General features: G+C 45.1%; 1 protein-coding gene across 2 annotated transcripts in view; it reads left to right on the plus strand.

The window, feature by feature from the left end:
- The window catches only part of LOC148508513 (inositol-trisphosphate 3-kinase B-like), a 135332-nt gene extending 118731 nt beyond the window's left edge, over window positions 1-16601 (plus strand). For both annotated transcript variants that reach the window (XM_088444436.1, XM_088444437.1), the window contains exons 7-8: window positions 1172-1243; window positions 16035-16601. In XM_088444436.1, coding sequence (XP_088300562.1) covers window positions 1172-1243; window positions 16035-16250 — 288 coding nt within the window. In that variant the 3' untranslated portion in view covers window positions 16251-16601. The remainder of the gene's footprint in view (window positions 1-1171; window positions 1244-16034) is intronic.
- The last annotated feature ends 1039 nt before the right edge of the window (window positions 16602-17640 follow it).

Consider the following 17640-nt stretch of genomic DNA (forward strand, 5'->3'; position numbering starts at 1 on the left):
TGGCGCAGTGAGGAATTGTTTGTCACTCCTCAGTTTACATCGGGGCACCTAGATTTTTATCCGATGCTCGCGTGTAAGTTTCTGATGCTTGCAGTCGAATGAATCTTGCGCCTGCATCAATTCCATAGTGCTGCTTGTGCTTCACCTCTTAAAATGAAAAAAAAGATGGCAACCCTAATGTTATCAGTTCCTCGGTAAACCGCATGCTGTGCGCTGACAGGATGGAGGGGGCGGGGGTCACCTTTAAAGATCTCCCTTCCTCAGCAAGTACTAGTTCAAATTGTACTCAGAGAAATGTGTCCTGCAATGGAACATTGCTATAGAGAAAGTCTTATCTTCTAATCAAAGTGCGGGGGCTGTCGTGTACATTTCACGTTCCCTTTATATAGGAGCGATGTCTGTAAGTGAAACTCCCTGTTTAGAAGCTATGGGGTTTACGTATCAAGCAGTGAAAACCGTGGGGAAGTGGACTAGTGGAGAAGTTGCCCATAGCAACCAATCAGCTTTGAAGTAGCATTTATCAACTGCAGTCTATAAAATAATAGGTAGGAGCTGATAGGTTGCTATGGGCAACTTCTCCACTGGTCCGCTTCTCCACGCTAGGTCGATGTACTAAGCCTTAGAGAGAGATAACGTGGACGCAGATAAAGTACCAACCAATCAGCTCCTAACTGTTACTTTGCAGCCTGTGTTTGAAAAGTGACAGTTAGGAGCTGGTTGGTTGGTACTTTATCTCTGTCCACTTTATCTCTCTCTCCAAAGCTTAATACATAGACCCTAATGTGTCACTTAACCTGGAGCATCTGTAACCGTTAAATCATCAAATGGGTTTTTCTGGTTTGTTTACTGCATTAGATAAATGAGAGCTAGAATTTGCCTCAGTGCATTAATGCCCTTTTTCCTCCGTGCCGGCAGCCATAAATGTATAACTAGACCTCAGGGGCTCTTTTCCAGTTTTGTCTGTGAATATTATATACTTAGACCTAAGGACAATATTGATGTTTGCGGCATGTCGCCCCACTATACTGTAAGCGATTCACACCCTACGCCCTGTAACATCTATAGGAAAATGATGTGATTGTGGCTTCAGGAACTGTTTCCCTGTTATTGTTGCGGAACGTTTTGGGTACATATAAAGGACAAGACTCATTCGTGTACTCTGTGTTTGCAGAAGTCGTACCTGAATCGCCTAGAGGAGATACACGGAACCCTGGAGGAGTCCTCTTTCTTTAAGACCCATGAGGTGAGTTGTGTAGCCAATGCCTGTGGTTTACCAGCTGTTGTGGAACTGCAAGTCCCAGCAAGATATCCAAAAGTTGCTTACATCTGCTGTAATGAAAAGCGCGGAGCTTTTTCGCCTTTTTTTGTGGACAGGAAGGGGCGGGGCATATGCAACTTTCTACCCCTACACTGATATATTGATGGTGGTGGGACGGCTGATCTCTCAATACAACCATATCCTTCTAAAGAGGAGAAGTAATCTGAAGCAACCAATCACATTCCAGCTATCTATTTTATAGATGGTACTTGATAAATGATAGTTTTTGAAGCTGATTGGTTGCTATAGGTAACTTCTTCCACTTGTCCTAGAGGCGAGTATTACTATTACTAAAGTCCTCCAGAGGGGTCGCTGAGCAGGCCGTAGGGGTAACATGGGGAGGGGAGGTTTGAAACAAACCCATTTGTTGCGGTCATTGGATAAAGGGATTATAGAAGACACTTAATCTGGGCTATGACCTGTGACGACGGTCAGTGGGTCATTATTCTGATCGAGTCACCGATAATGGAGGGGTTCTTGACAAACAACATTGATGTCTCGTTTTCGGAATGCGGTGACATCAGCCTCTTAAAATACCGTAACTACTGTTCTTGAAAACCTACAGCTGCTCGCATGGCAACAAGCATAACAAATATTGTTTAAGCTGATAAAAATGAAAATCCTCTCCATGACTGAATGTTTATTTACACTCATGCACAAAATGAATGTTCCCCAGTGTTTTAAATATGCGGGAATTTTCCCCAAGACCTAGGGCCTGATTCAGCTTGGATCGCAAGTCTGCGGACGCACGCACCCTGGCCGATGTTTGTGTTCTGCGCCTGCATATGCATCGCAGTCCGCGTCCGCGACCATGCCGTCCAAGTGCTAAGTGATTGACAGGAAGTGACCATTTGGGGGTGGTGACAGTAGGGTGAAACGCAGCTATGTCAGTGCATTGGAACGCCGTTACAGGGGCGTGCATAAATTAGCACCTGCGACGGCACACGCAGCCTGAGTACTCACTGCGTGCAGAAAGTTTAGCAGTTTGTGAGTGAGGTCTGGTCAGGTCCGATGGTTCTCGATGTTACCGATGTTTTCGCTGTCTTGCTAGCTGTTGGGATGTGCGTAAAGGGAAGGGGGCGGCTTTATGTAGCGCTGGACGTCTTCATCTTGTGCTGCGTCGGCAGTGTGATCGCATTCATTTGCATAATTTTGCAGCGGCCAGGTGCGTGTGCGTCCGCAGACATGCGATCCGTGCTGAGGGGTCATCCAGAGCCGGCATCTCTTATAGTGAGGACTTCTGCACGAGCTAAAATTCCAAAGGGAATATCCCCCAGAAGGATCATTAATAAGTGATGGTGTACTTATTTACCTAAATTCATTTGTCTGCTCTCATGTCTTTAAGTGAAAGGTCTCTGTCAATGTGTGTGTCTGTGTGTGTAGTTTTGTCAGTGTGTCTGGGAGCCTGATTCAGACCCGCTCGCGAGCGTAAAGCGCTCGCAAGCGGGTCAATGTTCCCCCACTGCGCATGCGCCACCTTCGGCGTGCGCCTGCACGAGCCCCAGCGAGCGACGGCAGCTCTGTCGCTTCGGTCCTCACTATAAGACGGGGCGGCTTTCGATGTTGATTAACAGCTCGCCCCTTTTTGTAGGCGGGTACACTCGTGATGTCAGTAATGAACTTCCTGCTCTATTAGAGTAGGAAGTCCACTCTGGCTTCCGGGAGCCGAGACCCTGCCGCAGGGTCTCGCCGCAAGCCCGATGGTCGTGATAATCGCGACCATCGCCAGGCCGCTCGCACAAGCTGTGGGTGGTCACCCACACCTGTGCGAGCGGCCAGGAGGCCAAAAAAAAAAAAGAACGCCCTGATGCAGAGCGAGCGCTCACAAACAGCGAGCGCCTCTGAATCAGGCCCTGTGTCCGTATGTCTGTGTGCGTGTCTGTGCCAGTTTATGTCAGTATCATTGTTTTTGTACTGCCGAACTGTCCATTAAATACATATATAGGGAATATTTATTGTGATTAGATTTTTTTTTTTATTGGAAACCCCCCTTTCAAAATCCTGCGTTTGCCACTGACACCCCCATCGTCTCACCCACTGTAAATATATGGCGTTAACAGGTTAAATTGGAAAAAACACGGCAAAAAGTAAACTTGTATTTTAGGTCTTTGTGGTTCTTTTGAAGTTTGCAGCAGTTTGCCCCGCTAGCTGAGTACGAGGCCTGTACATGATGTCATGTGGTAATCCTAGATTATTCCCTTTATATGGAAATCAGGAGAAATCTGAAAGCTACGGGGAAAGACTTGGCATCCTCGCTCTTTGCAGAACTGAAGTCACCTGTCTATAACTCAGAGCAGGAGACGCAGACAGCTGCGCAAGCCCCCTTAGCACACAAAGTTATTTTCCTATTTACCTTATTTAATGTCAGCTGTGTACAATCTGTTGCATGCTCCGAATAAATGTTTATGGGCCAGATTCAGCAAGGAACGCAGTTGTTTATTCGCGCGCAATCGTACGGTGGTTGTGTTCTGGGGCGTGCATAAATTATCCACTGCGATACCATACGCAGCCAGAGGCCTGATAGCGTAAGCTAAAGTAAGCAATTCCTTAGTGTGGACTGACCTGCCTTACTGACCGCCCTTAACTGTGCGTATGGGTCCGATGTTACTCGATGAAATGACTTGAGGTCCCCCCCAAAAGCATCACCAGCCCCGGATTGGTCAACCAGTCCTGGTGCCTAAAATAGCAGGAGGAAAAACGTGTATGGTTCCCCCATAGTTTAGGAACCAGTACCTGGCTGCAGGGCCAGTCCTGGTTTTAAATATAGGGGGGGAAATGGGTAGGGGTCCCCCTATATTTAACACATTATGTATCACTAATGAGAGACGCCGTACACATAATGTATCGCTAATGAGAGACACCGTACACATAATGTATCGCTAATGAGAGACACCGTACACATAATGTATCACTAATGAGAGACGCCGTACACATAATGTATCGCTAATGAGATACACCGTACACATAATGTATCGTTAATGAGAGACACCGTACACATAATGTATCGCTAATGAGAGACACCGTACACATAATGTATCGCTAATGAGAGACACCGTACACATAATGTATCGCTAATGAGAGACGCCGTACACATAATGTATCGCTAATGAGAGACACCGTACACATAATGTATCGCTAATGAGATACACCGTACACATAATGTATCGCTAATGAGAGACACCGTACACATAATGTATCGCTAATGAGAGACGCCGTACACATAATGTATCGCTAATGAGAGACACCGTACACATAATGTATCGCTAATGAGAGACACCGTACACATAATGTATCGCTAATGAGAGACACCGTACACATAATGTATCGCTAATGAGACACCGTACACATAATGTATCGCTAATGAGACACCGTACACATAATGTATCGCTAATGATAGACACCGTACACATAATGTATCGCTAATGAGAGACACCGTACACATAATGTATCGCTAATGAGATACACCGTACACATAATGTATCGCTAATGAGACACCGTGCACATAATGTATCGCTAATGAGACACCGTACACATAATGTATCGCTAATGAGAGATGCCGTACACATAATGTATCGCTAATGAGAGATGCCGTACAATGAGAGACACCGTACACATAATGTATCGCTAATGAGACACCGTACACATAATGTATCGCTAATGAGACACCGTACACATAATGTATCGCTAATGAGAGACACAGTACACATAATGTATCGCTAATGAGACTCTGTACACATAATGTATCGCTAATGAGAGACACCGTACACATAATGTATCGCTAATGAGACACCGTACACATAACGTATCGCTAATGAGACACCGTACACATAACGTATCGCTAATGAGAGACACCGTACACATAACGTATCGCTAATGAGAGACACCGTACACATAACGTATCGCTAATGAGAGACACCGTACACATAACGTATCGCTAATGAGACACCGTACACATAACGTATCGCTAATGAGAGACACAGTACACATAACGTATCGCTAATGAGAGACACCGTACACATAAATGTATCGCTAATGAGAGACACAGTACACATGACGTATCGCTAATGAGACACCGTACACATAATGTATCGCTAATGAGACACCGTACACATAATGTATCGCTAATGAGACACCGTGCACATAATGTATCGCTAATGAGACACCGTGCACATAATGTATCGCTAATGAGAGACACCGTACACATAATGTATAGCTAATGAGACACCGTACACATAATGTATCGCTAATGAGAGACACCGTACACATAATGTATCGCTAATGAGAGACACCATACACATAATGTATCGCTAATGAGAGACACCGTACACATAATGTATCGCTAATGAGACACCGTACACATAATGTATCGCTAATGAGACATCGTACACATAATGTATCGCTAATGAGACATCGTACACATAATGTATCGCTAATGAGACATCGTACACATAATGTATCGCTAATGAGAGACTGTACACATAATGTATCGCTAATGAGAGACACCGTACACATAATGTATCGCTAATGAGACACCGTATACATGAAATATTGCTAATGAGAGACACCGTACACATAATGTATCGCTAATGAGAGACACCGTACACATAATGTATCGCTAATGAGACATCGTACACATAATGTATCGCTAATGAGACACCGTACACATAACATATCGCTGAGAGACACCGTACACATAATGTATCGCTAATGAGAGACACAGTACACATAACGTATCGCTAATGAGACACCGTACACATAACGTATCGCTAATGAGAGACACCGTACACATAACGTATCGCTAATGAGAGACACCGTACACATAACGTATCGCTAATGAGAGACACCGTACACATAACGTATCGCTAATGAGAGACACCGTACACATAACGTATCGCTAATGAGAGACACCGTACACATAACGTATCGCTAATGAGAGACACCGTACACATAACGTATCGCTAATGAGACACCGTACACATAACGTATCGCTAATGAGAGACACAGTACACATAACGTATCGCTAATGAGAGACACCGTACACATAAATGTATCGCTAATGAGAGACACAGTACACATGACGTATCGCTAATGAGACACCGTACACATAATGTATCGCTAATGAGACACCATACACATAATGTATCGCTAATGAGACACCGTGCACTTAATGTATCGCTAATGAGACACCGTGCACATAATGTATCGCTAATGAGAGACACCGTACACATAATGTATAGCTAATGAGACACTGTACACATAATGTATCGCTAATGAGAGACACCGTACACATAATGTATCGCTAATGAGAGACACCGTACACATAATGTATCGCTAATGAGAGACACCGTACACATAATGTATCGCTAATGAGACACCGTACACATAATGTATCGCTAATGAGACATCGTACACATAATGTATCGCTAATGAGACATCGTACACATAATGTATCGCTAATGAGACATCGTACACATAATGTATCGCTAATGAGACATCGTACACATAATGTATCGCTAATGAGAGACTGTACACATAATGTATCGCTAATGAGAGACACCGTACACATAATGTATCGCTAATGAGACACCGTATACATGAAATATTGCTAATGAGAGACACCGTACACATAATGTATCGCTAATGAGAGACACCGTACACATAATGTATCGCTAATGAGACATCGTACACATAATGTATCGCTAATGAGACACCGTACACATAATGTATCGCTGAGAGACACCGTACACATAATGTATCGCTAATGAGAGACACCGTACACATAATGTATCGCTAATGAGACACCGTACACATAATGTATCGCTAATGAGACACCGTACACATAATGTATCGCTAATGAGAGACACTGTACACATAATGTATCGCTAATGAGAGACACTGTACACATAATGTATCGCTAATGAGACACTGTACACATAATGTACCTCTAATGAGAGACCGTACACATAATGTATCTCTAATGAGAGACCATACACATAATGTATCGCTAATGAGAGACACCGTACACATAATGTATCGCTAATGAGACATCGTACACATAATGTATCGCTAATGAGACACCGTACACATAATGTATCGCTGAGAGACACCGTACACATAATGTATCGCTAATGAGAGACACCGTACACATAATGTATCGCTAATGAGACACCGTACACATAATGTATCGCTAATGAGACACCGTACACATAACGTATCGCTAATGAGAGACACAGTACACATAACGTATCGCTAATGAGAGACACCGTACACATAAATGTATCGCTAATGAGAGACACAGTACACATGACGTATCGCTAATGAGACACCGTACACATAATGTATCGCTAATGAGACACCGTACACATAATGTATCGCTAATGAGACACCGTGCACTTAATGTATCGCTAATGAGACACCGTGCACATAATGTATCGCTAATGAGAGACACCGTACACATAATGTATAGCTAATGAGACACTGTACACATAATGTATCGCTAATGAGAGACACCGTACACATAATGTATCGCTAATGAGAGACACCGTACACATAATGTATCGCTAATGAGAGACACCGTACACATAATGTATCGCTAATGAGACACCGTACACATAATGTATCGCTAATGAGACATCGTACACATAATGTATCGCTAATGAGACATCGTACACATAATGTATCGCTAATGAGACATCGTACACATAATGTATCGCTAATGAGAGACTGTACACATAATGTATCGCTAATGAGAGACACCGTACACATAATGTATCGCTAATGAGACACCGTATACATGAAATATTGCTAATGAGAGACACCGTACACATAATGTATCGCTAATGAGAGACACCGTACACATAATGTATCGCTAATGAGACATCGTACACATAATGTATCGCTAATGAGACACCGTACACATAATGTATCGCTGAGAGACACCGTACACATAATGTATCGCTAATGAGAGACACCGTACACATAATGTATCGCTAATGAGACACCGTACACATAAATGTATCGCTAATGAGAGACACCGTACACATAATGTATCGCTAATGAGACACCGTACACATAATGTATCGCTAATGAGACACCGTACACATAATGTATCGCTAATGAGAGACACTGTACACATAATGTATCGCTAATGAGAGACACTGTACACATAATGTACTGTACACATAATGTATCGCTAATGAGAGACACTGTACACATAATGTATCGCTAATGAGACACTGTACACATAATGTACCTCTAATGAGAGACCGTACACATAATGTATCTCTAATGAGAGACCGTACACATAATGTATCGCTAATGAGAGACACCGTACACATAATGTATCGCTAATGAGAGACACCGCACACATAATGTATCGCTAATGAGAGACACCGTACACATAATGTATCGCTAATGAGAGACACCGTACACATGACGTATCGCTAATGAGACACCGTACACATAATGTATCGCTAATGAGACACCGTACACATAATGTATCGCTAATGAGAGACACCGTACACATAATGTATCGCTAATGAGACACCGTACACATAATGTATCGCTAATGAGACATCGTACACATAATGTATCGCTAATGAGACACCGTACACATAATGTATCGCTAATGAGACACCGTACACATAATGTATCGCTAATGAGACACCGTACACATAATGTATCGCTAATGAGACATCGTACACATAATGTATCGCTAATGAGACATCGTACACATAATGTATCGCTAATGAGAGACACTGTACACATAATGTATCGCTAATGAGAGACTGTACACATAATGTATCGCTAATGAGAGATACCGTACACATAATGTATCGCTAATGAGACACCGTATACATGAAATATTGCTAATGAGAGACACCGTACACATAATGTATCGCTAATGAGAGACACCGTACACATAATGTATCGCTAATGAGAGACACCGTACACATAATGTATCGCTAATGAGACACCGTGTACATAATGTATCGCTAATGAGACACCGTGCACATAATGTATCGCTAATGAGAGATGCCGTACACATAATGTATCGCTAATGAGAGATGCCGTACAATGAGAGACACCGTACACATAATGTATCGCTAATGAGACACCGTGCACATAATGTATCGCTAATGAGACACCATACACATAATGTATCGCTAATGAGAGATGCCGTACAATGAGAGACACCGTACACATAATGTATCGCTAATGAGACACCGTACACATAATGTATCGCTAATGAGACACCGTACACATAATGTATCGCTAATGAGAGACACAGTACACATAATGTATCGCTAATGAGACTCTGTACACATAATGTATCGCTAATGAGACACCGTACACATAACGTATCGCTAATGAGAGACACCGTACACATAACGTATCGCTAATGAGAGACACCGTACACATAACGTATCGCTAATGAGAGACACCGTACACATAACGTATCGCTAATGAGACACCGTACACATAACGTATCGCTAATGAGAGACACCGTACACATAACGTATCGCTAATGAGAGACACCGTACACATAATGTATCGCTAATAAGAGACACCGTACACATGTATCGCTAATGAGAGACACAGTACACATGACGTATCGCTAATGAGACACCGTACACATAATGTATCGCTAATGAGAGACACCGTACACATAATGTATCGCTAATGAGAGACACCGTACACATGACGTATCGCTAATGAGAGACACCGTACACATAATGTATCGCTAATGAGAGACACAGTACACATGACGTACCGCTAATGAGACACCGTACACATAATGTATCGCTAATGAGACACCGTACACATAATGTATCGCTAATGAGACACCGTGCACATAATGTATTGCTAATGAGACACCGTACACATAATGTATCGCTAATGAGAGACACCGTACACATAATGTATCGCTAATGAGAGACTGTACACATAATGTATCGCTAATGAGACACCGTACACATAATGTATCGCTAATGAGACATCGTACACATAATGTATCGCTAATGAGACATCGTACACATAATGTATCGCTAATGAGACATCGTACACATAATGTATCGCTAATGAGACATCGTACACATAATGTATCGCTAATGAGAGACACCGTACACATAATGTATCGCTAATGAGAGACTGTACACATAATGTATCGCTAATGAGAGACACCGTACACATAATGTATCGCTAATGAGACACCGTATACATGAAATATTGCTAATGAGAGACACCGTACACATAATGTATCGCTAATGAGAGACACCGTACACATAATGTATCGCTAATGAGAGACACCGTACACATAATGTATCGCTAATGAGACACCATACAAATAATGTATCGCTAATGTGAGACACTGTACACATAATGTATCGCTAAGGAGACACTGTACACATAATGTACCGCTAATGAGAGACCGTACACATAATGTATCGCTAATGAGAGACACCGTACACATAATGTATCGCTAATGAGAGACACCGTACACATAATGTATCGCTAATGAGAGACACCGTACACATGACGTATCACTAATGAGACACCGTACACATAATGTATCGCTAATGAGACACCGTACACATAATGTATCGCTAATGAGAGACACTGTACACATAATGTATCGCTAATGAGAGACACTGTACACATGACGTATCACTAATGAGACACCGTATACATGAAATATCGCTAATGATACACCGTACACATGATGGATCGCTATAGTGGCATCCACAACTCTTTGCCATATATCCGGGGAGTCTGAAATACAGATGTTTCGCGACCATATTTGGGTTGTGTCTCAGCCTTTGATCGCGATCCTATACTCAACAAAAATGGCTTCAGCGTCTCAGTGCCCACGTCCTCGCTGCACAACAATAGGGTTACTCAGAAGGCCGGATATCGCCTGAACTGCAGAATCAGTGATTGTCGCAAAACTTTGTGCCGTACCCATCAACACATGGAAATCCGCACTGCGGAAAGTGTAAAGAAGACGGCAAACAAAGGTTAATCAAAACTGAGTCGGTAATTATTACATGTTTCTAATAGGTACTACTTGTAGGAGCATAATCCGAATGTTCTCTGGTTTGGCTGCCAAGCTAATAAACACTGTGCAAATCTGCTGGTCGGGAGGTCTGGCTTTTATTGACTACAGTAAGCGGTTAAATATTGCTCTTTGTTAGATCAAAATTATCTTAATCCTCTTTGATGACTCATTTATTGTACAACAAAAGATCTAATTGTCTGTTTATGAATGTTAATAGTTTTATGTCTGCTGCGTACAAGTCCAGGGGTGGTGCCAAGTGCATAATCTTAGGGCATACCAGGTCTCTGAAGATAATTGGGCAGTGATACAGTATTTAAACTGTATCAATTGTTTACCTAGAGGACAGAACATGACTCCACGTGCCACGCAGTGGATCTGGGGACCGATTCAGAGCCGCCCGCTAGGCTGCGTTCGCACGCAGTCTGACGATGTTTGCCATCTGCGCATGCGTATAAGTTGCAGTGAGCGTGCGAGAATTAGTCCATGCGATCGGGAAGCGTTCGCTCGCTGCGCATAGCCAGCTCGCTAGAATGAGTGACAGGACATGCCATTTATGGGTGGTGATAGGGGATGGTCGATGAAAATGGGGGGGGGGTGCAAACGCAGGCGTGTCTGTGCATCTTAACGCCGTCGTCTGGCGTGCGTAATTAAGACGCAGCGTCATAGTACACGTCACATGGTAGTTTTATACACTGAAGCACTCGCAGCGCTTGCGGTAGGGTATGGTCAGCCACAAGTGCTGCGTACGCTTCCGATGCTACTCGATGTTACTGATTGGTGCATACACTTCCTGGAGATAACGTGGGAAAGTGGCCATCTTAAGACAAGGCTGGTGGGCATCTAAATACACACCGCGATCGCACGCCAAAACATAGTGGGTGTGCTAATGCCTTGGCATGCGAAGGCGGAATTTGCCTACTTTGACAGCTGCGTGCGAACGCATCTAGCGAGCGGGTCTGAATTAAGCCCCTGGTTGGGAGTCACACGCAAAGTAACTGTAATTGCGGTCTGCCGCTTAAACCTGATATTCTAACTTATGCTAATGCAAGGATCCATAGGGCTAATGCGGGGATTTGTGCGCCTGCAAGCGGAAACCCGTGCTGCCCACGGATGTCACGCTGGCTGCCCTTACCCACATCAGTAGTATCTGCATTTGCACTGGCGTTATGCTGGCTGTAAGAGATCCATCGGTTACAGGCTTCCCTTCCCCATACATACGACACAGAATAGCATGAGGCTTTGGATACATGCCCATGACGGTCTCACTAGACAGGGCGGTTCCATTTCCTCGCAGTGTTATGTAAGCGGTTATGTGAGCAGTCAGAACAGCGATGTCCATGTGACAATTAGATTGCCCCCATTATGTCTTTTTTACCTAGATCTGATCATACTTTGTGGGTACAGTTAGTGTTGAGGGGGTGGATATTGTGCTGATAGCCTTATGGTAACTCATGTTATCTGTCCCAGAGCAGGATGATGGGCTGGTGCCCCTGTAGATCATGGCTTGCAGAGTGCCCCGGGCAGAACTATTGAAAATACCTCTCCGTCCCTTAGGTAGAACCTAGTATCTCTTATTAATCTATTATTATTATTATTATTATTATTATTATTATTACCAGTTATTTATATAGTGCACACATATTCTGCAGCGCTTTACAGAGAATAGTTGGCCATTCACATCAGTCCCTGTCCCAGTGGAGCTTACAATCTATGGCCCTCATTCAGAGCAGTACGCTCTGAGCAGAGCGCACGCTCTGAATGAGGGCCGCCCTCCATAAAAATGGAGCGTCCTCCTGGACGCTCGTATAGCTGTGGGTCACCACCCACAGCCTATACGAGCGTGCAGTTTGATGGCCGCGATGGTCGTGAACTGCGAGCCGGAGCCTGCGGTTGAGGTTTTCAACCGCAAGGCCCGGAGTGATTTTGGCTCTATCAGAGCCAAAATCACTCCCACTGACATCACTAGTGATGTCAGTGGGCCGGCTTCTGACGGTAGGCGTTCCCTTGGGAACGCCCCCGCCAGGGAGGCACGCCCCCGGCACGCCCACCAAAGGGGGCGTGCTGTCAATCAACATCGACAGCACGCCCCCTTTGATCAGACACAACGAGCGAAGGACTTTCCTTCGCTCGTCGCGTCTGGCGCATGCGCACGACGGAGCTCCCTCCGTCGTGCGCATGCTCAGTGCAGACCATCAACCCGCTTGCGAGTGGGTCTGAATCAGGGCCTATGGGCCTGATTCAGACCCACTCGCGAGCGGCTGTCCGCTCGCAAGTGGGTCGATGTTATGGACTGAGCATGCGCACGACGGAGGGAGCTCCGTCGTGCGCATGCGCCAGACGCGACGAGCGAAGGAAAGTCCTTTGCTCGTTGTGTCCGATCAAAGGGGGCGTGCTGTCAATGTTGATTGACAGCACGCCCCCTTTGGTGGGCGTGCCGGGGGCGTGCCTCCCTGACGGGGGCGTTCCCACGGGAACGCCTCCCGTCAGAAGCCGGCCCACTGACATCACTAGTGGGCCGGCTTCACTAGTGATGTCAGTGGGAGTGATTTTGGCTCTGATAGAGCCAAAATCACTCCGGAGCTTGCAGTTGAAAACCTCAACCGCAGGCTCCGGCTCGCAAATTCGATGGTCGCGATGGTCTCGACCATCGCGACCATCACAATGCACGCTCGTATAGCCTGTGGGTGGTGACCCACAGCTATACGAGCGTCCAGGAGGACGCTCCATGAAAATGGAGGCCGGCCCTCATTCAGAGCGTGCGCTCTGCTCAGAGCGTACAGCTCTGAATGAGGGCCAATGTTCCCTATCACATGCATACACACATACACACTAGGGTTAACTTTTTTTTTTTTGTTGGGAGCCAATTAACCTAGCAGTATATTTTTGGAGTGTGGGAGGAAGCCGGAGTACCCGGAGGACACCCACACAAGCACAGGGAGAATATACAAACTCCGCACAGTTAGAGCCGGGGTGGGAATCTAACCCACGACCTCAGTGCTGTGAGTATAAATCTCTCCAACTGCCATACTAAGTATAATTCTATCTCCAGCTGCCATACTGAGTATAAATCTATTTCTAGCTGCCATACTCAGTATAAATCTATCTCCAGCTGCCATACAGAGTATATATCTATCTCCAGCTGCCATACTGAGTATAAATCTATTTCTAGCTGCCATACTCAGTATAAATCTATCTCCAGCTGCCATACTGAGTATACATCTATCTCCAGCTGCCATACGGGTATAAATCTATTTCCAGCTGCCATACAGCATATATATCTATCTCCAGCTGGCATACGGAGTATAAATCTATCTCCAGCTGCCATACGGAGTATAAATCTTTCTCCAGCTGCCATACTGAGTATAAATATATATCCAGCTGCCATACTAAGTATACATCTATCTCTAGCTGCCATAATTAATATAAATCTATCTCCAGCTGCCATAGCTCCTAAGAGTTAAGGGAGGGAATTGAGGGCCTGATTCAGACCCGCTCACTAGCCTGCCGATGTTTGCAATTTGCGCATGCGTACGCATTGCAGTGCGCGTGCACGAACTAGTCCATGTGATCGGGAAGCGTTTGCTCATTGCGCATAGACAGCACGCTAGCTAGAGTGACAGGACAAGCCGTTTGTGGGTGGTGACGGGATGGTAGATGAAAACGGGGGAGTGGTGGTGCGAACGCAGGTGTGCCTGATCGTCCTAACACAGTTTCAGGGGCATGCATAATTAAGACGCAGCATCATAGTACACGTCACATGGTTGAATTACACATTGAAGTGCTCACGGTAGGGTATGGTCGACCACAAGTGCTGCGTTCGCTTCCGGTGGTACTCGATGGTTGCATAAATATCCTGGGGATGAGGTGCATAAATGGCGTCTTAAGACAGGTTGGTGGGCGCTTGCATGCACATCGCTTGCTGCAAGCGATCGCTCTGAATTAGGGCGGCCACTTACTTCTTTTAAGTGCCGCCTTCTGGTCGATCGCTAGGCTGTGGGTTACCACCCACAGCTCTAGCGACCGACCAGGGTGATGGTCGCGATGGTCATCACCATCGCGACCATCGGGGATTACGACCAGACCCTAACGTTGGGTCTGGGCTCTCGTAAGCCCCAGGGAACTTCCTGCTCTGTTTGAGCATGAAGTTCCCCACTGACATCATCAATGATGTCAGTGGGGCCGCCCCCAAATGGCAAGCGTTCCGGCTGGAACGTCTCCGTTTGGCCGGGCACGCCCCCGGCCCGCCCAGCAAACGGGGCGAGCTGTCACTCAACATCGACAGCTTGCCCTGTCTGCTACGAGACCCCTAGCGACTGAGCGCCCGTCGCTAGCCGGGTCTCGCGCATGCACACGACGGAGCCGGCTCCATCGTGCGCATGCTCTGTGGGGACCATTGACCCGGTTGCGAGCGTATCGGCGCTCTGAATGAGACCCATCGAGCCAAAATGAAATCCCCCACAATTAACAATTTATATGTTAAGTGCTACAACCACAGGCAACAGTAAAATGGACTATCTGGATTTTGAAACCATTATCGGCCACTTTGAAGGTGTTTTGGTACCAACATAAAAATACAGAACTTTACCATAAAGACTTGTAAGTACTAAAGGAAATGTCTTCATATTCTACAACTGTTTTCTGTTTTCTTTCCTCCCGCAGGTAATTGGCAGCTCTCTGCTGTTTATCCACGACAAGAGGGAACAAGCCAAAGTGTGGATGATTGACTTTGGAAAAACCACCCCACTGCCCGAAGGCCAAGTCCTGAACCACAATACGGCTTGGGTGGAAGGGAACCGGGAGGACGGATACCTGTATGGACTAGATAACTTGATTCTCATCCTCAGAGAGATGGCAAGTGAGGATGACACCCGTTAACGGTTTCATCCCGCCCTGGCAGACAGGCCGTAAATGCACTACAGATCCCTTTCAAAGGGTCACCTACCCCTTTATCTCTGCAAGCGAATATTGCGCTGTGGGCAACCTGCGCTCCCACCGTAGTACAGGCTACAGATAACCTATTTTTATATTGATGCCGTGAGCTTACGTTCTGTAAATAGTTACTTGCCAGAACAAAGAGACTTTTTTTTTTTTTTTAACTTACATATATAGATTTGCAAGTGGCTTATTGTGTATATAGGAAGCAGCTTTTCACAGATGGATCTGTGGTTTTTTTTCCTGACATTGTCTTTGCTCCTACAATGTATATATATATATATATATATATATATATATTATTTTCTATTCATTTCTTTGCATACCTCCCAGCATGACCCTCTCCAGGAGGGACACAATGCTCCGGTCCTGGACTTCCCTGGTAAGAGGCGGGGCTGCAGCACAGTCCAAAATTAAAATAGGGGAGCCACACCAACTGTCATTTCACACACTGCCCAACATCACTGGCTGGGACTCACTGGCAGTTGGTGTGACTCCCCTATTTGAATTTTGGACTGTGCTGCAGCCCCACCTCTGGAGCCACCACCAATCATAACTTACCAGGGAAGTCCAGGACCAGAGCATTGTGTCCCTCCTGGAGAGGGTCATGTTGGGAGGTATGCCTTTGGGTTGACTGTACTAGAGTAATGAGGCGAAACGCATTGGACGTTGTATCCAGGAGCGGGCAACCTGCTGCTCTCCCGCTACACGTTCCAGAACACCTTGCCTTCCTTAGCTTGATGTATCCTCCAGGCTGTAGCAAGAAATGCATTTAAATCCCTGTGACAGATCATCCTGGGATAAATCTCACTTTGCCTTTACAACGCCATAATTAGACTGTAAGCTCTGGAGCCCATGGATTCACTAGATTACATCGGTGTGCATTGCTGCAGTTCCTGGCCCTCTTCCCTCTAAAGGCCCCCATACATCAGAGATTGATTGCAGCAATCGTGCAATTTGCAATCGATTGTGTATAAAAAAAAATCTTTCCCTTTTTCAATCGATTGTGGCAATTCTGCAATCGATTGTAAAAAAGGGAAAGATTTTTATACACAATCGATTGCAAATTGCACGATTGCTGCAATCAATCTCTGATGTATGGGGGTCGCCTTTAGTGTGTGCATGTTACACCTAATGTGCATAGTGAGGTGATTGGTGCCAGCTGATGGCCTGGTGCAGTTAAACGTCCCGAAAAAGAACACACACTGGAAGTGCAATAAATATATTGATCGGCAGTATATTATTATTAATACATTACATAATAAGGTATATTACCTTAAGTCGTTGTCATTTCTCTGAAAGAAAATGAGAATTGTAAAATAACAGCAAATTA

This window comes from Taudactylus pleione, unplaced genomic scaffold, assembly GCF_031769625.1.
Source record: "Taudactylus pleione unplaced genomic scaffold, aTauple2 ptg000363l, whole genome shotgun sequence".
NCBI lineage: Eukaryota > Metazoa > Chordata > Amphibia > Anura > Myobatrachidae > Taudactylus > Taudactylus pleione.